The sequence below is a fragment of the Paroedura picta genome, chromosome 4 (assembly GCF_049243985.1).
Source record: "Paroedura picta isolate Pp20150507F chromosome 4, Ppicta_v3.0, whole genome shotgun sequence".
Lineage (NCBI taxonomy): Eukaryota > Metazoa > Chordata > Lepidosauria > Squamata > Gekkonidae > Paroedura > Paroedura picta.
In genome coordinates this window covers 31,095,594-31,120,771 of record NC_135372.1, presented here as the reverse complement: position 1 = coordinate 31,120,771, position 25,178 = coordinate 31,095,594, and the positions used below count along the sequence as shown (strand labels likewise).

Genomic DNA, 25,178 nt, shown 5'->3' with positions numbered 1-25,178 from the left:
ACGGAGCTCTTCCACCAGGTCTATGGTTGAGGCTGGGGTCAGCAAATCAGGGACATCGCTCCCCCCCTAGGAGTTGGAGTGTACGCTACTCCCCTATCCTTTCCTCTTCACCTCTTAATAATTGGGGGAGGGATGGGATTTTTAGCTGCCATGTTAGTTAGTAGATTGATATTTTAATGGGAATTTTAATGGGATTAGTTGTTGTGACCCGCCTCGAGCCTATCAGGAGAGGCGGGAAATAAATCTAATAATAATAATAATAATAATAATAATAATAATAATAATAATAATAATAATAAAGTGGCAATATATAAGCAAAAGGTAATCCTGTTACTGAATTAAGTAAAGCAAAAGTTAATCCTGTAAACTGTGTCACAGCAGCCACACACAGCCGCATGATAACTCCCTGCCCAACCAGCCAATCAGACCCCTCGAACCCAGTTGTAGTTCACAAAGACAGATGAGAAATAAAACTGTCCATTTCTATTTACTGCTGGCCCCATCTGTCTCCATACCAGTGCGAAACATTCCTACAAGTAGAAGCTGAGCTGGCAGCTATCTTGTCCTGGGAAGAGAGAATTATATATCACTAGCAGTCGCCGTGCTGGTCTGAAGCAGCAGAAGAAATTTAGAGTCCAGGAGCACCTTGAAGCCCAACCAGGTCTGATTCAAGGTAGCAGCTCTCTCGCGCGCGCCCACTTCTTGCGATTTCCATTTCAATCCCCGACGAAGTGCGCGCGCGCGCGAAAGCTCGCGCCTCGCCTAAGACTCCGGCGGTCTTCAAGGCTCTCCATTCAATCCCGGAAATGCTGCCTACGATCTCCATGGCGCCGCTCTTTAAACTCAGCGCGCCGACCAATAACAAGCAAGCGAGAGGGAACGGGGGCCCCATCCACTCCGTCACTTCCCCCTCCCCGCTCCGGACTTCCGGCGTCCTCGCTTTCCCGCCATGGTCGCGCGCGTCGTCTACACAGCACGGCCTCTCATCATAGAGATGGCCGGGGGCAGAGCGGCACACAGAGGCGGTTGAGCCGGCTAGCGGAAGCTGCCTCGTGTGCCCGCGCCTCTATGGTCCCCTCGGCTTTCTCGCCTTCCCGCCCGCACTCCGGGCGGAGGGGCGGGGCGTCCGCGTGGGGCGGGGGGGCGTGGCTTCGGCGCGAGCGGCTGTCCTCCGGCCGAGGCGGCGATGAGGCCGTGAGGGGAGGCGGTTGGGCGGACCAGTCATGGCTTCTTTGCTCTCCATGGAAGCGGCCGGGGGCAGCGGGGATGGCGAGCCTAGCTCCGGCGAGGAGAACGGAGCCGCGGCGGCTGCCGCGCTGGGAGAGTCCCCGGACGCCGGCTCGGACTCGGGGAGCCGCTCGTCGCCGCGGCCGCCGCTGAGCCTGGCCGAGCAGTTCGAGCGGGCGGCGCAGCGCGTGCCGGCCTTGGCCGCGGCGGCCCCCAAGGAGCAGCTCCTCTCCCTGTACGCCAGGTACAAGCAGGTGAGGCGCCCAGCGGAGCGGCCCGGTAGACTGCCTCGGCAGCTGGAGGCTCCACCGCCCTGCCAGTTGGGATTCCCTCTGGCGAGTAGCCTGGCACGGGGGACCCTTTCGCCCTGAGCCTCAGGGGAGGGCGGCCTATAAATACAGTAATAAAGAAATATAAATGAATTAAGTAAAAAAAGCATGCAGCAGGATATTCCAGTTCGTAGGAGAGGAGCAGAAATATACGTTTTGAGTTCAGGGGCACCTTTAGAATCATAGAATCCTAGAGTTGGAAGGGGCCATACAGGCCATCTAGTCCAACCCCCTGCTCAACGCAGGATCAGCCCTAAGCATCCTAAAGCATTTAAGACGAACCAAAATGTGTTCAAGGCGTGAGCTTTCGTGTGCATGCACGCTTCCTCGCACAACAGAACAGGAGTCATAAGAGTATAGGTATAAGGAGAAAGTAAATTAGTTAGCAGCTTAGTAAACTATCGGATGGATTGGCTTTTCTAGCAAAGAATTGCCATACTGATATATGGGCTTATGATGCTGTTTACTAATTTGCAACTCATTTATTTTCTCCTTCTATCTGTACTCTAATGACCCCTGTCCTGCTGTCTGAGGAAGTGTGCATGCACATGAAGGTTCATGTCTTGAATAAATGTTTTGTTGGTCTTAAAGGTGCCATTGGACCCAAATTTTGTTGTACTACTTCAGACTAATGTGGCTATCCACTTGTGTCTAGAAATATAAACTGGCTGAGAATTCTACCTAGCGAATAAGAAACAAGACAAATATATTTTGGAACTAGCTAGAAAGATTTTTTAAAAAATATTTACATCCACTGCCCTTGTTGAAAACTGGCAATTCTTTAGGTATAACTGTGTATCTGTCTATTGACCTGTGATGATCAGTCTAATCGAAATGCATTAGGTCTGAACTTGTTAGCATTAATGGTATAAACAACTGATATGCTTGGTATTTGCTCAGTGGATAATAAGATATTCTTTTATGGTTTTTAAACAGTTCCAGCTCTGATAATAAATTGTTTATACTTCTTTATATCCCTTACCTTTTGTGATTCCCGTTTTTCAGGTTGGGTTTTTGTTTTCTTTTATGTTATCAGTTGGGGATCGGCCATGTGAGCTTGGAAGAGTGCGGCTGCCACATTCTTTCATGATTGTCAGAATGAAACACCTGTGAGCTTGCACTGAACATTCTCTTTAGAATTTCCATTTAATTTTAAGAAGAAGAAGAGGCGGGTTTTTTATACCCTGCCGGAATTGGAGAGTTGACTGGTGAGAAAAAAGTCCTGGGTATGCTTGAAAACTTCAGCTGTGGTACCTCTGGCTTTTTCTGCACAGTTGGTCAGCACAAAATCTCATAATAGCTCTTGGTTGATTCTTTTTACCAGAGACGATAGGACGGTATCTCATCTCAATACATAATAAAGGAGGTGAGGAAGAAGGTTCATTAGTTGTGCTGCTTATCTCCCGATTTTAGACAGATGCACAATTCATTGCTGACATGGGAATATTGTGCACCTACTTAAGCACTTCTCCTAAAACATTGGCAAACTTAAAAGGTAGAAGAAGATTTGGTTTGTCATGTTTTTCACTACCCTAAGGAGTATCAAAGCAGCTTACAATCAGCTTCTCTTCCCACAACAGATACCCTGTGCGGTAGGGTGCGGCTGAGAGAGCTCTGACAGGTCTGCTCTGTGAGAACAGCACTATCAGGGCTGTGACTAGCCCAAGGTCACCCAGCATGTGGAGGAGCAGGGAATCATGCCACTGCTCTTAACCGCTGCACCATGCTGGCTCTGCTTGAGGGAAGCTGTTTTGATGCCATCTGCACAATAAATACAGAATGCTCCTTTCATTCCGTCTCATACAAGTCCAGTGGATAGTCTTTAAATGTATTTAAAAAAAAACTTTTAAAAATTCAGAAAAGCAGGGGGCTATTGGGTGAAACAAAAACATAGCCAGTACACATCCATGCCATTTATGCAACTGTAACCTGTGCAGCTATTGTAGAAGAGAGTATTTGGGGTACGTAGATTTTATATGATACATGGGTTTGTAGTTTCAATGTTAAGGGAAACACAAGTTTCCACCGCAACAATAGAGCTTTGAATAAAAATGTGGACTCAGTACAGCAAATCGTTTGTGCTTTGTTAGGCCAATAACTACAAAGTCCAGTGGTTAAACGTAATATATCCTGCATCACGTGCTCTTCTTTTTATAGTAGGAAGGTGGATACCCAAAGTGAATGTGTGAAGCCAGTTAAACTGAAAATAAAATGGTAGGTATGGGACATAGGAATGAGTTAAATGCTGCTATTCTTGAGTCTGGAGCATTGTTAGTTTGGATGGTGCTGATATGCAGGCGTGGTGTATAAAATAGGTAAACTACACACATGATCCTAGCATGTTACAGCCCGAGCATAAACACTGCATTTTTTAGACATCAATCTTTTTATTGGTTTAGTGTAAGTTAACTAGCTCACTCAAAATCCTTTGGCACAATTTTCATATTTGCAGATGATGGTATAGAAACGAAATTTGTAATTGCTCACATCCATGCCTTAAGTGCAGTTTCCCCCTCAGCTCTAATGTCAGGAGTAACTTGTTCACCAGGTAACCATGCCATGGAAGTTTGCTGGGTGACCTTGGGCTAGTCACACTCCCAGCCTAACCTTCTTCTCATTGGGGAGAAAGGCAGGGTTTAAATGGTGAGTGACTGAGTGACCATCTGGCTTTTTGAGAGTATTTGATGATTTGACTACTCTGAAGGAAATAGTTAGATTTAGTCTTGAAGAAAGTGCCATCGAGTATTGAGGGCCAAGTGCTTGAGTTAGGTCGCAATGGATTTAACTCTACACGTTACTAGGTGGCATGGATTGTCTCTGGTTTGAGACTTGAGACGCAGCAGTGTGATTCTCCAGCTTGATATAGTGGTTAAGAGCAGTGGCCTCTGATCTAGAGAAGGGGGGTTTGATTACACACTTTTCTACATGCAGCCAACTGGGTGACCTTGGGCCAGTCCCAGTTCTCTCAGAGCTCTCTCAACCTCACAGGCTGTCTGTTGTGGGGGGAGGAAGATAGGTGATGTAAGCTACTTTGAGATACCTTTGGATAGTAAAAAGCAGGGTACAAAAACAGGCCATCTTCTTAGTCCTCTGGAATCCTTTAGTGGGTTTGTATATTGTGATGCTCTTCTAGATTGTTGGTTTGGGGCATCATGCTGTAGGTCAGTGGTTCTCAACCTGGGGGTTGAATGATCCTTTCACAGGGGTCGCGGCAGGGCAAGCAGCTTGGCCAGGGGGTGGTGCCGTCTACACAACAGCCTTCGGGGTAGATCGAGATAGAGTGTTCGTCAGTCTGGAGCAGAAGAAAACAGCGAGATCGGCATGGTGGGACAAGAGGCAGAGCTGAACTGAGAAATCCCGAGGAAAAACAATTTCTATCCAATCATGAACCATGGATCTTCAGGCCATTGGTCAGTTTCAGTTTAATTTCTGCGAGAGAACCCTTGCATCATTTTATGGTTGGGGTCACCACAACATGAGGAACTGTATTAAAGGGTCGCAGCATTAGGAAGGTGGAGAACCACTGCTCTAGGTGTTTTGCATCCCCCTGGCAAGCAGATCCGAGAAGGTGTTGTTTGAACATGTGGCATCGGTGCTGTGAGAGTACTACAAAGCTATGTTCTATCTTCCATGAGGTTTACTATGAGAAGCTGCTGTAAGTAGTCAGAAAATTTGGAGTTTAGTGGCAGAGAATACTCTTTACATCTATGACATCTGTAGCTACAAAGCATCTGAAGAAGTGGATATAGAGATTTTTTTTAATATTCCTTTCCGTGCCTGAGATTGTCACACCAGTCAGAGCAGGCAATAGATGGACCAGTAATTTGCTTCTGTTTGCAGCAGCTCCACATGTGCATAATCTCCTGACAATGCCCAGCTCTGCTTTTTCAGAAGAAAGGAGTTGTTCTTTATACCCCACTTTTCACTGACTGAAGGAGTCTCAAAGTGCCTTACAATCGCCTTTCCTCCCTCTTCCCACAACAGACACCCTGTGAGGGTAGGTGAAGCTGAGAGAGCTCTGACAGATCAGAACAGCATTAGCAGGGCTGTGATGAGTCCAAGGTCACCCAGCTGGCTGCATGTAGAACAGCTTCTGCTTTTAACCAATACACCATGTGTGGCTTCACCTGCATCAGAATTTGTTGTATTTAACAGCTGCATGCAAATAGTAATAGAGCTGCCTGAGGGCAGTTGTATGAGTTTGCTGGTACTTGTAATGGGATGTGATCCACTTTAGTTTATTTTGACATGTATTGCATTTAATAAATACAGTTCGAAAGTAGTTCCCAGTAGCAACAAAAACGGGAACTGAAATATCTATGTATTTTATTTATTTATTTTTGCATTTATACCCCTTCTTATTTATTTACTTGGCAGTTGTTTTTGTTGGAACAAACAGTAGTTCGAAACCTTTCCTTTATAGTGCTTACATTTGAGAGGGGGGGAAAAGGTGCCGACTACATTTGATGAACTAATTTTAGTGCATCTGAAGAACTGTGTGTGAGATGCTGTGGATATTGCTGCCTGTACCTATTTCAGCAGAATGTAACTGTTGCTTGGAGATCACTGGGGCACCTCTTCTTTCAGTGGTTTGTTAGTTCCATATCAGATTGGAGATTCAATCAGAGGGGGGGGGAACCTTTCCCATAAAAAGGGACAAAGGACCCCACTCTCATTTTTCCAAGGAAAGAATTGGGAAATTTGGGGGGGTATCAAGGGCAGACAGACTAACAATTGGCTTCTGGATTAATAGAAAGCTTTATTGATAGCAGTTCAGCACACCTCAACGATCGTAGTCGATTCTGTTCAATACATTTCAAATAAGGACTTTTACTCTTTCCCTTTCCTGCCCAAAGTTGCACAGTTCCCAGGGAATAGGAGCCCCCCTCCCACAGGTGCCAGCCCAGGCGCCATTCCAAACAATAGTTAGGCCATCGTTACTTTGGGTGTTAGACAGTTCCTCTCCTAGAGATAACGCAGCCCAACAGAAATATGTGCAGAGACTAAATCACAGCAGAAGCAGACAGCTCAGGGTTATACAAAGGTTCCCAAAACAGCACACATTATTCCAAGATGGAGTTACACAGGTCAAATACAAATCATGGCAAGAGTCAGAGCATCTAATCCTGACAGGGGGAAACTGGAAAAAAAATACCCTGTGCTTTTCTTGTTTGGAACAAGTGAATTAAGAGAGAAAATTTTACTCAAAATGTGTATTATATTAACCCCCAGCCATTAGTTAATGATCACTCCTGCGTGTGCTGCAGACACACATCTTCAGGAATTTTCTAAAAGTTAATTTGGCAGCAATTAGTATGCTCTAATTGGTTTGGTTGCAGTGCATTATTAGGGTTCAGTGTTTTCAGCGCTCTAAAGTTTAATCTGTTTTCCAAATATGCTGATTGTGCTACCTGTTGTGACTGTATGATTGCTTCTTTCCAAATAATACGTTTACTTTTGTTCACGAGATAATGTCTTTTCAGCCTTCAGTTGGCCAAAATTAAGATCCACATGTTTTATGTTTCAGCATTTCACAACTCTTTCTTAAGCATGGGATGTACTTTCCGTTTTTCTTATCGAGGGAAAAGGCTACATTTATACATTCAAAATCTATAAATATGACATAATACAGTTTTATGTGCTAACTGTTTAACACTATATTCTATGTTATATCATTTAAACATTTAGATTTGATAAGAAAATAAATATTGTGTGTATTTCAATTTTCTTCAAAAATCTCAGTGTTCCAGGGGAACAGCTTTAGCATTTCTAGAAGTTTTACATCTCTGGATATGAAGTCCTTCTGTGTGAGAGGAGACATATATAAGGTTTTTAGCTTTGATTTTGATTTAAGATGCATATTCAGGTGAATTTATAACATTAGTTAAAATTTGGATTATTAATCTCTTCACCCCCAGTTTATAAACCATTAACACATTGTCTCTCACATACCTCTAGGGGGGATAATCATAAGAAGAATGTTAATTGTAACTCAAACTGCTAGGTTTGCCTAATTTTGTGTTGACAAATGCGTCCATTCATTCTTATTTGTGCTACGAGACAGTGGATTTTTAGAAATGGCAATTTTCTGCAGAAAATAAAGCTGCCCTGTATAGCTGAAGCTAGAAAAGATGGCAGCGCTGTAGCTTTGTGGTTCAGTGGCTCAAGAGGTGGTGCTTAGCCTATTTTGATTGGGGCTGCATTTCCACATAGGAATCAGATTCTTGGCTTGAGAGTGCTAACGGATCAGATGTCCCCAACCTTTTTGAGCCTGGGGGCACAATTGAATCTGTGACATGTCATTTTAGTCACAAAATGGCCACTGTAGGAGGCAAAGCCTGCCACAAACTGATTGCTGTAGCTTAATGTCAGTAACACAGTGCTGGTCCTTGTGCTATGATGGCCAAAGCAACATTTAAAATGGTCTGCACAGCCAATCAGAAGCCTTGATGGACAAAAACCCGACCTTGCACTGGCACTTTCTAAAAACGTTTGGTAGACACCAGGAAATGTGTTTGCGGGCACCATATTGGAATCCCTTGTAGTAGATGGTCTTGTGTTGGAAGTTCCGGTAGCATCAGTGAGTCAGGCGCCTGGACACGAGGAGCCTTGCTCAAATAACTCATGATTTGGTAAAGTTTGAATCCAGTGGCACTTCGTAGATTAACAAAATTTAATTCTGGGTGCATGCTTTTGAGTGCATGCCCACTTCTTCAGGCATCAGGTATCTGAAGAAGTGTGCATGCCATGTACACAGAAGCTTATACTCAGAATTGAGCAGTGTTCAAGGTGCCCACATCTGAACCTGTCTTCATTATTTGATAATGTATATGCTAAGCAAATTACTGAAATCTGCTCAGGGACCCCGTGTGATTCAGATCATGGCCACGAGATGGGTGACTAATGTGAAAATAATTTCATTGGTTCATAGTTGTTTTTTTGGGGGGGGCAGGTACAATTCAAAGTGCTGCTTTTGATTTACAGTGGCTTGCAAAAGTATTGACCCCCTTTGTTGTTTGTCCTGTTTTGTCGTATTACAACCTGGAGCTAAAATTCAAGTCGGAAGCCGTGTTGGTCTGAAGCAGCAGAATGAATTTAGAGTCCAGGGGCACCTTTAAGACCAACCAAGTTTTATTCAAAGTATTAAGCTTTCGTATGCACGAAGAAGCGCTTACCTTGAATAAAACTTGATTGGTCTTAAAGGTGCCACTGGATTCTAAATTTGTTAACCTGGAACTAAGCTGGGTCTGTGGGGGGTTTGCACCAATAAGTATTTTTTTTTATTGTGATACAAGCAGTATACAAGACAGGAAAAAACAGAAATCATGATTTTGTATTCATCCCCCCAAAGTCAATACTTTATAGAGCTAGCTTTTGCTGCAATTGCAGCTTTAAGTCTCTCGGTGTATGCCTCTATCAGCATGGCACATCGAACTACTGGGATTTTTGCCCATTCCTCAGGGGGAGACTGGATGAACCCGCCCTGTTTTTAAGGCCAACTTTAGAGGCACTGCTGTAGGTATCACTGCCTTCAAAGTTTTAGACAGGTGATGCCTTGAGAATGTCTCCAGGTTGGTTCTAGAGGTAACTTGTGTGATGCTGACTTTATTGCCTTTTAGATGTCAGGTAGAGATATTCTTTCCCTGTTCAGCGACTGCATCTTTGCTGAGTCAAATTATTGTTCTTGGAGCTCCTTTCACCGACTGGATTTGTAACTTTAATATGTCATTATTGGGTTTAAGATAATTAGCCATCATGGATACCTCAGGGCAGAACAGCACAAAGTGTTTTCAATGAATAAGGCTTTGTTGCAGTAGCCAAAGAGATTCTGCACGATTGTAAATGAGATTTCAAGTGATCTGTAATCTCCTGTGCAGGCAGTTTCAGGTGGGTAGCTATGTCGGTGTGAAGCAATAGAACAGAGTTTGAGTACAGGGTCAAGATGCAGAAATAATTTGGTGTAGCTGATAGGTATAGCTGAGACTGAATTAAAGCAGTTGTTACGACCTGTGAAAGGTAGCAAATTAACATACAAGTACGAAAGTTAGCAGACAGATGTTAGAACTTCGTTTGAGTCCACTAGCATCTCCAAGACCAACAAAATTTAATTCATATAAGTGAGAACTGAGTTGACTTAGCATGAAACGAAACAGACTGAAATGGGAGATTGTTGCATAACAAGTTATTACAACACTTAGGACAAGGGAATCCCCAGGGCTTAACAGAGATATCGGGTTCTTATCTCACTGCACAGGCTAAGCCACTCAGTTCTCACTTACATGTGGAATTAAACTTCATTGGTCTTAAAGGTGCCATTGGCCTCCATCTTTGTAGGTAGTTCAGTAGATAAAGTGAGAGGTAGGAATCTTGTTGGCATGCCTGAATTCCTGGATCCATTGTTCATTCCTTTGCCATCTCCCGGATCTTAGGAAGAGTTACTCCACAGGGTCTTTTATTTAGCAGCTGGAATAGAGACCTTTTGGTTCCTTCTGACAGACTGGGTGCATTGATATTATATGGGAAATTGACAATAGTTCATTGATATAACTAAAGTGAAGGTCTCAAAATGAGAGAAAAGTAAAAAAACTTGTGATTTGAAGCACTAACAATGGAATGAAAAAAGCCTATATATTAAGAATAAACAGCTTATTAATTAAGAATTTTGTGGTGCAAAATGGTAATTTCCCCCATCAAAATATCAAGGGCATCAGCTTCTAGACAGTGTGGAAATCATGATGTAAAAAATTCAGAGGCTGCCCAGCATTGCATGAAAAATTTATCTTTTTGGCTTCTGAGGGCTCAGTGGTTGTGAAAACAGAATACATTTTGGTCGGATGTCAGAGGCTTGGCATTTTGCTAGCTTTTAGTCTACAAACGGAAAGAGTTGCCTTTCCATAGAAGCCTGATGTCTAGAGATGAACTTTGTATTCTGCATGGGAGAACGGAGGGACTTAGCGTGAAATGAGACAAGACTGAAATGGGAGATTGTTGCATTACAAGTTATTACAACATTCAGGACAATGGACCCCCCCCCCCCAGCCAGTTTGAGGTAGTGAAGAGCAATGGCCTTTAATCTGGAGAACCGGGTTTGGGTTAGGGTTCCCCATGCCTTTTCCACATGTAGCCAGCTGGGTGACCTTGGGCCAGTCCAAGTTTTCTCAGAGCTCTCTCAGCCCCACCTACCTCACAGGGTGTCTGTTGTGGGGAGAGGACGGGATGGTGATTGTAAGCCGCTTTGAGATTCGTTCGGGTAGTAAATAGCGGGGTACAAAAACCCCAGTTCTCACTCTCTTCTATTCATATAACCATGTTCAGCTTATGATAACTCATTAATACTTGGGGTGGGGAGTGCAGCTGCCGTACGTCTGATCATAAATACATGTTTCACTATTTTTGTCCCTTTGCTTGTTTCCTCTGTCATTGACATGATAGTATGGATTTGTTCTTTTATTTTGCGGCTTTGAGTACTCTGTTTCCTGATTTTTACAAAAATGTTCTGAAGATTTGCTGTCGAGCTCACCGCTGCTTGCATATTGCAATCTAGGACAGAGCAGAAATAACGCCGTCCCTCTCTGCACATCGATACCATTTATCGAAGGCTTGCCTGCTTGTCTGGCATGAAAGGGGGCCTGATCTCTTGAATTGATAGTTCTCCTGATTTAAGGCGAGGCCTTAACTACCTAACACAACTTTTTTCCTTATTTAATCATGTAAGTCAAACAATCTGCATAAAAGGCTGATGAAATATTACTTCAGGGCCAGTCGGATCTCCGTTGAACAAAAGGTGCTGACTCAGATCTATCCACTGTCCTTAACTCAGCATTCCTATTTTTTCTCACTTCGGTATTTCTTGTCACTAAAAGCTGTGATTTAAGAGGGAACAATCCCTTTAAAAAAAGTCCACGCAAGAGCTGAACACTCTGTTAAGACACTATGCTATTTATCTTGAACTACTTAAGTAGATAAACCCCTTTTCCTGAATTTCCACTGCTGTTTATTGGAGGTCTTTTCAATTAAAAAAAATATATTTATCTTCTCTTTGATCGTATTAAGAGGCTTGAGAGGAATTGGGTTTTCAAATGTTTCTAGCAATGTTGAGAGCATAAAGGTCCAGTTTATTAGGGTCTCTCTGCTGCTAACTAACTTTCACTGCTTCACTAGGACCGAGGAAGTGATATGCTTCTGACTGGGCCCTGGCCAGGCAAATGACCAATAACTGTGCCAGCAGGAGAGGAGGCAGGTGAGGGACTTGGTCTTGCTCCTGCGGCAACCTGGCAGGAATAGCTAGCCAGTAAGTTGTTGGGGTATTTGTGCTTGCAAGCACAACCAGTAGAAGCCTTAATAACAGCACTGGCAATAGAGGGTGGCTTTGTTGTCTCTCCTCCCTGTTTGGTGTAGTGGTTAGGAGTGCAGACTTCTAATCTGGCAAGCTGGGTTCGATTCTGCACTCCCCCACATGCAGCCAGCTGGGTGACCTTGGCCTCCCCTTGACACTGATAAAACTGTTCTGACCAAGTAGTGATATCAGGGCTTTCTCAGCCTCACCCACCTCGCAGGGTGTCTGTTGTGGGAAGGGGAAAGGGAAGGGGATTGTAAGCTACTTTGAGCCTCCTTTGGGTAGTGAAAAGTGGCATATAAGAACCAACTCTTCTTCTTGAGATGGCTGGTCTGACTATTTCGCTGTCTGCAGTTCTCCTGTCCTGCCCAGTAAGTTGTTGGCTGTTTTACCTGTGTCAGGATAGATCGAACACAGCATCCCTTGCACAACATAGAAACTTGGGCTGAAAGAGAATTGGAGGAACATTTCCCAACCCTGTCTCCTTGCATCAGCAACCAGAAAAGACTGAATCATGAGAACCTAACCTGCTGGATCAGGCCAGTAGAACATCTAATCCAGCAATCCTATCTCACACACTGGCCAACCAGTTATTCTGCAGCAGGCCTCAAAGCCAAGGCCTTCCCCTGATGTTGCCTCTTGGCACTGGCTTTACTACTTCCGAATGTGGAAGTTCCCTTTAGCTACCATGGCTAGTAGCCACTGATAGACCTGTCCTCTGTGAATCTGTCCTAATCCCCTTTTAAAGCTGTGTGTGCTGATGGCCATTACTACATGTCTTTATACCCTCCCCCAGGCAAGAGGAGAGGGTAGCTGGGGAAGAGGCCGCAGGAGAAATTTAGGAGGGCTGTCTGGTGGTAAGAACTGTGTCCCATGAATGCAGTATTTTGTTTTTACTTTAGCATTTGTCTTGGTTTGGGCTGGTGTGGGGAGTATATGTAATTACTGCTTTCATCTTGCTACCACTTTTCTTTACCAGGAGGGATAAGGAATAAGTTAAAAGTCCCCCCCCCCATTTCACAGCTGTTTGATTATAAGTTCCCCTTATTGCTGGGTTTATTATACATTTTGACAATTTCGTTTAGTTAATTGATTTTATAATATGTTAGCTATCTTGAGAGCCACTGTGATATAAATTGCTAGGATGTCAGACTAGAATCTGGGAGATCCATGGAAGTGTCCCTGGTTATCCTGGCCCAGTCTCAGCCTAACTTTTCTCAGAGGTTTGTTGTGAGAATAAAATGGAGAGGGGGAGAATGTTGTTAGCCAATTGAAGTCCTCTCTGAGGAGAAAAGCAGGGGACGAACGAAGTATAAATAAAAATTGAATTCCGTATGGGCCGCAAATCTGACTCTGGTGTATCAGAATAGAATCCTGGAGTTGGAAGGGGCCCTACAAGCCATCTAGTTCAACCTCCTGCTCAATGCAGCAGTCGCCTAAAGGAGGGATAGTCAACCTGTGGTCCTCCAGATGTCCATGCACTACAGTTCCCATGAGCTCCTGCCAGCATTTGGGAATTGTAGTCCATGGACATCTGGAGGACCACAGGTTGACTACCCCTGGCCTAAAGCATCCATGAGAAGTATCTGTCCGGCTGCTGCTTGAAGAACACCAGTGATGGGACCTTAATAAACTGGACCTTTATGCTCTCAGCATTTGTAGAAACATTTAAAAACCCAATTCCTCTCAAGCCTCTTAATACAAATACTGCAATAAATTTAAAAAATGATACTCCCTTACAAGTCATTACTTCTATTATTTTTAACCTGAAAAGTTAGGAGTTAATTCCACTAGTGTGTCATCGTCCCCACTAGTGTTTCTTGTGTGTAAATATTGCTTGGTGCCCTTAACTTAATTTTGGTCCCGTATCTTCAGAATGGGTGAAGTTTTGAATAGATAGCAGCAGAAATGAGGAGGATGCATGTTTGATGTCTTCACCCAGGCTTAGCCTTTCTACAATAATCTCTACTTCCCTTAGGACTTGGTCTCTTCCATTTCTTTGATAGGTGGAAGAAGGAAGGCTGCATATGTCCATAATTTTATTTGAAGATCCTGAAAGGAGAACTTAGGAGAGTGCTGTATAAAATGAATCGGTCTCCTGAGCACGCTTCCAAAGCAAAGCAAATATGGAAATACACAGTTGCCCGACTGGGATGCAGTGTGGTCACTCTGTATGCTGCTTATTCCCCATGCCCAAGAGAATGGTTGGCATTCAGCAAGTGCCCTATATCTAGCGTTGGTTCGTGCCTCCATCCTCCTCCTTTAACGCCAGATGGAAACATGATACAGATGACGCAAAAGCTAAGCCTGTACAAAGTTGGCATCTTGTTTAAACTGTACAGCAGAGCATGAAGCAGCTGCACATGCTTAGTTTGCATGCTGGTGACTGTTTAGTTGGGGCAGGTGTTATGCCAGTCTAAGAAAGCGTAGCTAGTTTGTATAGGTTGTTGTAACATGTTTTAAACAAGATGCTGGTGACGGGAGGGGGCATATGGATAACTGTCAGCAATAGAAGGCTACAAAATCTGTCTTTGGTGTATTAGAACAGAATAGAATCATGGATTTGGAAGGGACCCTACAAGCCATCTAGTCCAGCTCCCTGCTCAATGCAGCAGCAGCCTAAAGCGTCCACGAGAAGTATCAGTCCAGCTGCTGCTTGAAGATCACCAGTGATGGGGAGCTCACCACCTCCTTTAGCAGCCGATTCTACTGTTGGACTGCTCTTGACTGTGGAAGTTATTGTCCTCATATCTAGCCAGTACTGTTCTACATGTAGTTCAAACCCATTACTGTGGGTCCTCTCCTCTACTGCCAACAGGAACCACTCCCTGCCCTCCTCCAAGGTGACAACCTTTCATATACTTCAAGAGAGCCATCATGTCCCCTCTTAACCTCCTCTTCTCCAAGCTTAATATCCCCAAGTTCCTCAGCCTTTCCTCATAGGTCTTGGTTCCCAGGAGTTATAAAGTTCTTCCTTGATACTGCTTGTATTCCCCCCCCCCCTCCGCCTTATACTTTTTGAACCTGGCAAAGATACTGGAGTGGTTTGCCATTTCCTTCTCCAGGAAATGGAGAAGGTGCAAACTTAAATGGACTTCGAGGAATGATAGAGGACAGGAAGGCCTGGGAGATCATTGGGGTCGCAATGGGTCAGACACGACTTCACATCTAACAACATACTTTCTGAACTCTGGAATTGAGATTTTCCTTTAATCTGTGGGCTGTACAAAGATGTGGCCCCTAAATTGTGCAGTAGCCTCCTTTTATCTAACATGCCATCAGTCAAAGGTCTGCTTGGCAGCACATTATGGCTTAAAGCACAAATGTTGCAGATTTTGTCAGTTGCTTTAAATTACTGTATTTGATTTAGCGAGTGTTGTCCCCTATCAATAATCTCTTTCATTTTGTTTCTTTGTACTTTTAAACTAAAAAAATAAATGCAAGCGCTCCATTTCTTCGAGTACAGCTAGATCCCAGTCCTTTTAAGTAGCCTTTTAAAGGTGAGAGAGCATTAGCTGATGAAGAAATCTAATTGGCTAAATGGCCTAGAGTGTTTTCACAATAAACTGATGCATGCAGCTTAAATTAGCTTGAATAGCAGTGGGTTATTGCATGCTTTGAAGGGTTAAGAGCAGATTCATATGTTCAGGAAAAGCATATGGTATCCTCCAGGGACCAGGACTTTAGAGTACAAGTGAAGAATTGTATGACTAAAATGTTTCTCACATTAAAAAGTCTCGTTATGTGGAAATGGAGAGTATTGGGACAAGGCCAGGTGAGAGCTTTTTAAGAACAGATTTCTCAACCAATCACACTTAAGTACACCATATGTACATGAAGGCCTCCAAGGAGTTACAAACTTGGCCACCAAATGTGTTTTGCAACAGTGTGCTGTGGCTGATCCATACAAATCTGGATTACTTTAGATAATGTATTGTTATATACTTTTCAGGAATTTAATGGATGCTGTAAATCTCCAGATGGCCAGAAAATATATTTCTACTCCCTTGGATACCGGAATGACTTTTTAATATGCTGCAAAGTTGATGAAAGATTTTTTTTTGAAGAATTTTGAAATAAATGAAATTGTGTGAGGGCACTAAATTTATTAAGAGTTGAAACTCACAGAACTAAGTTTTTCTTGGCATAAAAGTTTACTTTTTTCCCTTTCTTTGTTTAGCAGCCCCCATATCGAACTCAAACCCATACTTTAAAGCAAATAGAGCCAAAGCAAATGGGATTGTCTTTGACATAAGAAATGTCCCTCCACACTCTGTAGTTGGCACTAAATGGAAAGCGGGTAACTCGGGGGCGAGTGAGATTTATTTATTAAAACCTTTTATACCTAGAGCTGACAGTCTCTTGGGATTACAACTGGTTTCCAAGCGATAGATCTCTTCACTTGGAGAAAATGGCTGCTTAGGAAGGTGGATTTTATGGTATCCACCCCTAAAATCTCCAGGTATTTCCCAACTTGGAGCCAGCAACTCTATTTAAGCCCACCTTTCCTTTTGAATCAAGGTGGCGTCCAAAAAGCAGATAAAAGATGACGGATTGCAACTGCATAAAATCTTAAAGGACTTCCTCCAGACACACACACACACACACACAGACACCTCCCTTTGTTAAAAGATGCTTGTTGTTCATTATCTCCCTCCAAAAGCCTTGGTGAACCTGGCGGTACCTTCTGAAGCTCTCCTGTGCAGGGGCTCCCCATACCTGTTCACGGAGCTAGTTCCACATAGTGGGAACCATGACTGAAAAGGCCTGGGTTGTCGTCAAGGTGAAATGGGGCACTCTAGGTGGGGGAATAGCCCGCAGGTGGAAGCCTGGTGATTGCAGTTGGCACCCAACAATGTCTCAGTAAGTCTGGAAGAGCCCACAGTACTCCTGATGAGTCCCTTGCGACCGAGAACCTTCTGTTGTTTAACTGCTGCCCAGCAAAACATCAAGCAATGCCCAGATTTAAAGGCCAATTGCTCTTTATTAAGCAGGCGCTGTATATCCTTGCACGCTATGTCGAGGAACCTTTCAAGAATCAAAGCTGGCTCATCCCTCTTTGCTTTCGAAAGCACATCTGAGCTTCTAGCCTGCCCAGTTTATATCGCTCCTCCTTTACATGAGGATTTGTCAATAGATGTAGCTATCCCGGGGAGAACAGCCTTTGGGAACATGGACGCATCATTCAGAAAGTATGTTCTGCGCACTATAGTCCCTTGCATTTATAAGCAATTGGGGCATTCTAGTAGAATTCCTGCATGCAAGCTGCAAGAGACAAAGGATTCGATGCATGTGTATGTACGTGTCTGAGGTAGCTGGCAAAGCTTCCTACGTGTCAATGACAACAAAACTGCATTGTTTTGCTTTTTGTCAAAAACGATGGTCAGCAGCTCATGGGAGGCAAGTAGATAATAGATATACATGGCCCAGATGGTAATCTGCAGCTTCTCTTTATGAACTCGCAAAGCATCGAACGCCGTGTTTTCTGCATGGACATGGCAGATGCACCAAAGTTCGAGTGCATTCAGAGGCTATCGACACAGCGGTCCTTAACTGCATCTCTGTCGTGAAAACCGGACATTGATGATCCTCGGATGGCTTTTGACATATCCACTCATTTACGGTACATGGCATCAGGCAAGATTGCCAACAGTCTTAGTCCTGAAAGGATAAAGGCACTTCCTGTTTTCAACACGTGCAAGGCTTTTTGACACAATGTCCAGTTTTAATGGAAGAGGCAAAAGGATGGCACGGAGCACTTGGCATATGTTCCCTAATGTTGCTCAGACATTTGCATCTTTGGTTGATTCAGCAGCAATAAACATGACAGGCAGCTGGACTGAGTTAAGGTGTAATGCACAGTTCTGTTCTGTTGTAGTGAAGCTAGCAATGTAAACAATGCTAGAAAGCAGCTGTTTACTTATAAACCCCCCCCCCCCAATATTATTGGTGACACATCAATCGCCCAGGCAGCACTCTAAAGAGAAATGCGTCAAACTGGAGTCGTCTGCATTATTGGGTTCTTGGAGCTGGCTGGTCCATGGCAGGCACAAATACAGAGGAGAGGACAAAGCTGCTTGGGGTCCCCATTGGGGAGGAAGGCAGGGCACAAACGAATAAATAAATTAGCATTTAGCATTGTTCATTGGTGGTAGCTGAGATACAGACGTGTTTAAAAGATTATAGGGAAGTTTATGCCTAGTAGTGACACATTTGTAACATGCATTATGCTGAAGGAAAATCATGTATAGGAAGTTGCTTGGAATGTCCTGTATATTTTGGTGCCTTCATTTTTTAAAAGCTCAGAAGTTCTCAGTTCTCTCTTTGAGGGGAAAAGGAGCTTAGGATGGGTGATCCCCATCAATTAAGACACCCTCTGGTGTCCTGTTAATGTAGATTTTGTGTAATGTCCCTGTTGTCTTATTCTTGGATTTATGTGGAAAAGGCCTCTTTGGAAGACTGAAGAACTCTCCCCAGGAATATGGACGCTCCAAATTAGAAATTTCCTTGGAAAAAGCTATATTTGAAATGACATGTGTTTGTTTAAGTACCGGAGTTGCTGGATACCAGGTCTGTCCAGCACTTTGCGCCCTTTGCTTGCCTGCCATCTACACAATCATCACTGCTGAATTTGTGGCTCTTGTAGCTATTTGTTCCCTTCACTCTCAAGCTTCTTGCCTTTCCGTCCCGTATATTGAACGTGTGCCCCACCAGCATCCTATTATCAGGCTGACACCACTCGACTTTTTATACTTGTCATGAGAAGAGCATTGGAATGAGGTGTTCTGCAGCTCCTGTGGCTTAACCTCACTGTCTTGTATGTGTGCGTTTTCCTTTTCTGTGCTGTTGTGTATATCTCTTCATGAAAGCCATACTCTTTGTGGATGTACTTCATTTTAGGGTTCCCTTTCTTACTTTTCTCTCAGCGTTGGCTGAGAGGTCTGTGAAAGGTCTGTAAACAAAAATAGCTTTCTCGTTTGCTTGGTGTCACCATTGATAACTGTGAATTGGACCTTCATGTTGAGAGGCAGGACATTGCTGAGTGCTGAAAGGGAAGAAGCTTGGCCATCAGTTATCATCATACCTAATCTGGATAGGCCAGGCAAGACCAACCCCAGTGGATTTTGGAAACTAGGCAGGGTCAGCCCTGGCTAGCTCTTCCAAGGAATTCCAGGGCTGTGATGTAATGGTGCACAACCTTCAAATGCTTCTTGTCCAGCTGCCAGACAGTCTTAGGGTCTCCTGGCCACATGATACATATGCTGTACATTAAGCCAAGGTCTTTGTCAAAGAATCTTAGGTATCGAAAGGCGGCAAAATCTAAATGGGGTTAAGAGGTAATTATTTGGTCAGATTATTATTTGGTCTATAGCGATACTCCAGTGCTGTATCTAAGACAATCCACACCTTTGGGAGAACTTTTACTCTCTTCTGGAGGGCAAATTTAGGAGGGTTTCCTATGGAGACTACTTATGTGTGTGTAGGCACAGGAAGACTGAGACCATGGGACATGTAAATTGTATAAGTACATCCAAAAAACCATCATGGACATCATACTGAGGGGAAGTGTATATAAATTAGATTAATAAAATGGATTCCATATGTGCAGTAGCCCTCAGGAAAGACTCTGCAGATTTTTAGAAGATAAGAGATAGCATTCCAAGTGGCTGAGTATGGTAGTTTGATAATAAAACGTCAGAAGGAGTGGTTAAAATTTAGACATCTACGTCCTAGGTAGCTAAGAATATCTGCAAGTATGTAAGAGGGGGTTTGATTTTATGTATGTGCTTTTATCTGATGTGCTGTATTATTCTGGTGTTATCTCTGATGGTCTTTGACCATATGATAAAGTACTTGATTTGACATAAGCCATTTGAGTAAATAAAATAGTACCCAGACTGAGCTTGGTGGACCGAGTGGCATTTGCTCTAACCCAGGAAGGCAATTCTTATTTTCTCCAGTCATGACAAAATTAATTTGGATAAGTGAGCAGTGTCTCATGAAAGCTCATCCCCTGCCACAAAATCTTTAGGGCGCTACTGAGACCTTTGGTCTTTTCTGGTGCTGCAGACAATCCTGGCTACCCATCTTGACCTAAAATCAAAACCTGAAGGTGCATTTGTTTTGTCAGCCAGTTCAGTTCTCACATCAGCAAAATTCAGAGTAATTTTTCTTTTGATTTAATTCTAACATTGTTTTTTCCCTTTTTCAGGTAAAATGTGGTACCTGTAACACCCCTAAACCTGGATTTTTTGACTTTGAAGGGAAACAGAAGTGGTAAGTAGAAATGCCTAGTAACACTCACTTATTATTGAACACTCCCCCCCATCCCTTTGTCTTTTCTTTATAGAATGCTCAAATTAGAATCCATTGCTGAAAGAATCAGGGTGAATTCATGCAGCTTATCTTGGAATTCTTCATGCCTCAATACTGTTTGTTCTGTCAAAAGAAGTGGTGGTTCAGAGGTCATCAAAGCTTTCCACTGTGCAGTCAGCTTTGTTCAATGCCCTGCTGGATATCTTTAAATGTTTTAAGATGGCCTAGCATATGGCTGATGCTCTGGTCATTACATCAGAATGTCTGTTACTTAACCGTTGTCAAATAGTATCATATTTCATGGAGATGGGAATGTTCTTGTATAGGTGACCATCTGTCTTTTTAATTTCATCAGGATGTCATCTGATAGCAAGGCAGGAGTGAGGTCTACTTCCTCTTTAGCTCTGCAGGAGTTGATGGATACTGTTTTTCATTTAGAAGCTGACACCCCCTGTCCCGCACTATAAATCAAAATAGCATTTAAAAAGTGATTTTTACCCTTCCTATGTGAATGTGAACTCTAGAGCTCACTTTAAACATGCTTTGTGATTTCTTTGGGAGTGTGGCTGAAAGCCAAATAAGATTCGGAATCACACAGAACCTGAAGAGACCACCAAAGGCCATCCAAGTCCTCTTCTTGGGGAGTTAAAAAATGACATACTCTTGACAGGTGCTCATCCAATCTCTTCCTAAAAACTTCCAATGAAGGAGACTCCATCTTCTAAGGCAGCATATTCCATCTGTGAACAGCACACCATCAGAAAATGCTTTCTGACATTTGCTGGGTACCAGGTCTGTCCAGCACTTTGCTCCCTTTCCTTTCCTGACATTTGAACCCGTTGCTCCTAGTCCTTGTCTTTAAAGCGGTTGTAAACAAGTTGGCCCCCTCTTCAACATGTCTACTTTTTAGGTAGTTAAACACAGCTATCTTGTCACCTCCTGCCCTCCTCATCCCCAAGCAACACATCTCTTGTTGCATCTCTAGACTGTTGTAATCTTACATCTGATTAGCTGATAATGTCATTTGTATGCTAGTAACAGTAACATTCTAAATTAGTATTACTTTGACTTTGTTGCAGCTGCAATGCATTCATCCCCAGCAGGATATGCAAGATTGTTTCCATCCACAGTGTGAAAAAAACTCACAGTGGGTACCTATAAAGCCCAAATCAGTAGCTACTACTGTCTTTAAAGCTCCATGGAGTTTAAGGAGTAGAGTAAAAGAGATCTGCCCACATGATGCCTATCTGTGCTATTTTTGTATTGCTAACTTCTGCATGACAACCCTGTATGCCCAGGGCAGTTTAGAGTATCAGCAATAAGATGCCACTGACAGGCATTTAAAAATAATTGCACGGTTTAATTTTTTTTAATTTGGCACTGTATCATTAAAAAAAAACTGGTTTTAAATACCTGTTGAATGATTTTAGCCCTAAGATGAACTAGGGCAAGTAAGGATGCACAGTCGTGTGGAAAAAAAAAACTGATTATGGATACTGAAAGAATTGTGAGAATTTGATCTGGGAGGCTGAATGGGAGGGAGGAAATCTGGAGTGAATTGTTGAACGCCTGCTGAACAGGGGCTGTTTTTCCTTTCCACGTGTATTTCCAGGGAAGCTTGGAAAGCATTGGGTGATGCAAGTCCCGAGCAGGCAATGCGAGAGTATATTGCTACGGTGAAGAAACTGGACCCTGCTTGGAATCCACAGGTACAGTCAATTAGCTCCACAATTTATTTTGCAGACAGTAAACTGAATGCAGCCTGCCAGCCATATATAGCTGCTCATCAGGGGTTCAGCAGGCATTTTATTATTGCAAAAAATGGGAACAGTCATGCATCTGAAAGGGTGCCATGCATGGTTCCAGTCCTTTTGGAGCATAGCTGCCCTAACAGTTACTAATGATATAGCGCAGGGGTAGTCAACCTGTAGCAAATGCTGGCAGGGGCTCATGGGAATTGTAGTCCATTGACATTTGGAGGACCACAGGTTGACTACCACTGATAGAGCGTATCTGAATAGTCATTGCTTTGGAAGCTGGATATCTGGTAAGTGAAATATTGGCGTGAGGAATTGTTTGGAGGAAAATAATCAGAACAAATACGAGCACTTCTTCTTGGAGTGCTCACCTGTGCATTTGCACTGATGGGCTTTGATCTATTCAGAGTTGGGATTTTGAAAGCTTTTAGGAAAAGGGATCTCCTTCTCTTCAGGGTCACAGCTTGGACCAAGCATGCCCAGTACAGGACAAGCCTCCCCTTCCTGCTCATTTACTGCAGAAGCATCATCAATTGGGAATCTTCTAGCGATTTTTCTCTTGGAACTTTGTGCCCTTGCATTGCACTCCAGCTGCCTCCTTTGGCTTAGCAGTATCATGTTTTCTCTTTGTCGCACCTGTACTCACCTCCAGGGATGTCATCTTGCTAATCCATACACATCACTGTGATGCCTGGAGGCCATGCAGTATTAAAAACAGGTTGCTTACTTGCAGGTGGTGTTCTTTGAATGGCTGTGCATTCACACAACCCACCCACCTTCCTTGGAACAGGTGTCTTTTTGATTTGCTATTTTAGAAGGAACATCTCCCCCTCCGGCCATGCTCACTCCGAGCTGCAAATCTGAAGGCAGAGCTAGCTTTAGACACTTCCAAACCTAACTCTGGGCAGTCCCAAGCCCATCACTATAAATACACAGGTAACAACTTGAAGATCAAGTTACAGGTAAGCACCTTGTTTTCCCTTAATTCACGCCCTTTCATGGAATACGTGCTATTTTTTAAAAATGGCATCCTCCGTTCAGCAGTTTCTAAGCCGTGTTAAGGCTTTATTGGAGCCACAACCTTTATTGGAGCCATGTTTTTCTTTGCAGACGTTACTTTTCTGTTTTGTATAAGCTACCTGTTTCCCTTTTTGTTTCCTTCTGATATTTAAAACTGAACAAGCGCAGTGGTTTTTTTGTCAGGAACGGAGGGCATAATTTTGAATCGTCGTTGGTGATAGATGTGCGCGATGCAAATCTAGGATCTTGAATCCTATATTTAAAAAGCCACTTGCTTTCCTCCTTACAGCTAGGGAGATATGCCTGAAAGTGGACAAGCAGCGCCTTGTGCAATCTGAGAAGTCCAACCTATTATTTCAACCCTGCCATCAGCAGTAGGGGATAATAATACAGGAGGATAATAATAATAGACTTTCCTTGCAGTGAGCTAATGCATGTAAAGTGCTTTAACCCTCTGCTTGTTGATAGTGACATTATATAATTGTGCCATTCTTAGGACCCAGGTTGTATTTCATACTCTTAGGACTGCTACAGCAGTGCCGGGTGGGAATTTCTACCAAGTTTGTAAACCACAGTCATGATTTTCTTTTCTTAGCGTCTTCTCGTTCTGAAATTGAATTCTGGCTAGTTAATCCTCGGGCCACTTGAGGGAGCTCTGATTCTAGCTGTGCGCAAAGGCCTAATGTCATAGCACTGCAGAACTTTGGCCATTCGCTCCACATTTTAATCCAGAAGCTTGTGGGGGATGCACACAAGTGTCTGAGATTTCCCACCTTTGCATTCGAATCTAATCTACAGCTAATCCAGAGACTTTAAGTAGTCTTTGGGCAAATAGAAAATTGATGCGGGGACAAAGCCCCTGTTCCCTCACGGTCGCCTTTGTAGTAAGAACGTAGCAGTTGCCGTATTTAATCAGACCGAGCGCTCATGTAACATAAGTGCATCCCATTTACAGTCACAGCACCGCGATGCCTCTGGAAAATCACAAGCAGGGTATGAAGACGATGGCCTTTTCTCAGAATCTTGTAATTGAAGGTACAAGGGAGAGGGATTCTATTTAATCAGGTGGGGGGGGGGGAGATCAAATAATATGGAAATCAATCAGAATTCTGTAAGCTTTCAGAATTCTGTAAGCTTTCCCAAGATTCAGCAGGCCAGTTTCCTGTCTTCCTCTGCTCCCCCTCTTTTAACTGACTCTTTCACTGCACTCCGTGGTCTAGGCCAGTGGTCCCCAACCTTTTTATCACCGGGGACCGGTCAACGCTTGACAATTTTACTGAGACCTGGGGGGGTGTAGTCTTTTGCCGAGGGACATCGCTGCCACCGCCTGAGCCCCTGCTCCACTTGCTTTCCCAACAGTGCCCCTGACTTCCTGCCGCCCGCTGGGGGGCACTGCCAGCAGCAGCTGCACAGGGCCATGCTGAGGGGGGAGCCCCAGCCATGGTGACCACCGGAGAGCACCAATGGTGAGCTGGCGGCAGAGTGGCAGGGCAGCCCCCGAGGCAGCAGACGAGGAGGAGCTGCAGCCTGGTACCAACTGATCCAAGGACCGGTCCCGCTCCCCAGCCCGGGGGTTGGGGACAAGCTGGTCTAGGCATCCTGTTTAGTCCTGATCAGACTGTTTTGGTGGTGGTGAGGTGTTCCTTCTGATATATTTCTTAATCATAATCTTCTGCAGACCTGGGGAGTCTTCCAAGTGTGTAGGACCTGCGACCTTGAGAGCCAGCATGGTGTAGTGGTTAAGAACGGCAGATTCTAATCTGGAGAACTGGGTTTGATTCCCCACCCTTCCTCCATCTGCAGTCAGTTGGGTGACCTTGGGCTGGTCACAGTGCTCTGAGTTGTTATCATGGAGCAGTTCTCTCAGAGCTTTCTCGGCTCCACCTTCCTCACAGGGTGTCTGTTGTGGGAAGAGGAAGGGGTAAGGTGTTTGTAAGCTGTTTCGGAACATTTGCAGGTAGTGAAAAAGACTGCGGACCCTCTCTGGAGCTCCCACGGACTCTTTAAAATTTACTGTATTGGTGGTCTAAATTTCCTTGAAAATCAGTCATTGTTATTGCCCCCCCCCCCATGCACTCACTATTACCTACTTGGTTCCTTTAGATTTTGTAAATCTGATAACGAACCTGGGGAGGGGAGAGGGCAAAATATGAGAGACATCCCATGCTTAGCTAACTGCTGCTCCATGTTTGA

General features: G+C 43.8%; 1 protein-coding gene across 2 annotated transcripts in view; it reads left to right on the top strand.

The window, feature by feature from the left end:
- Nucleotides 1–1,063: 1,063 nt before the first annotated feature.
- ACBD6 (acyl-CoA binding domain containing 6) overlaps nt 1,064–25,178 on the top strand; it is a 157,774-nt gene continuing 133,659 nt past the window's right edge. Inside the window, exons 1-3 of one of the 2 annotated variants that reach the window (XM_077332223.1) lie at nt 1,064–1,481; nt 20,105–20,169; nt 21,821–21,917. In XM_077332223.1, coding sequence (XP_077188338.1) covers nt 1,224–1,481; nt 20,105–20,169; nt 21,821–21,917 — 420 coding nt within the window. In that variant the 5' untranslated portion in view covers nt 1,064–1,223. The remainder of the gene's footprint in view (nt 1,482–20,104; nt 20,170–21,820; nt 21,918–25,178) is intronic. The other variant, XM_077332222.1, reaches the window with a different exon arrangement.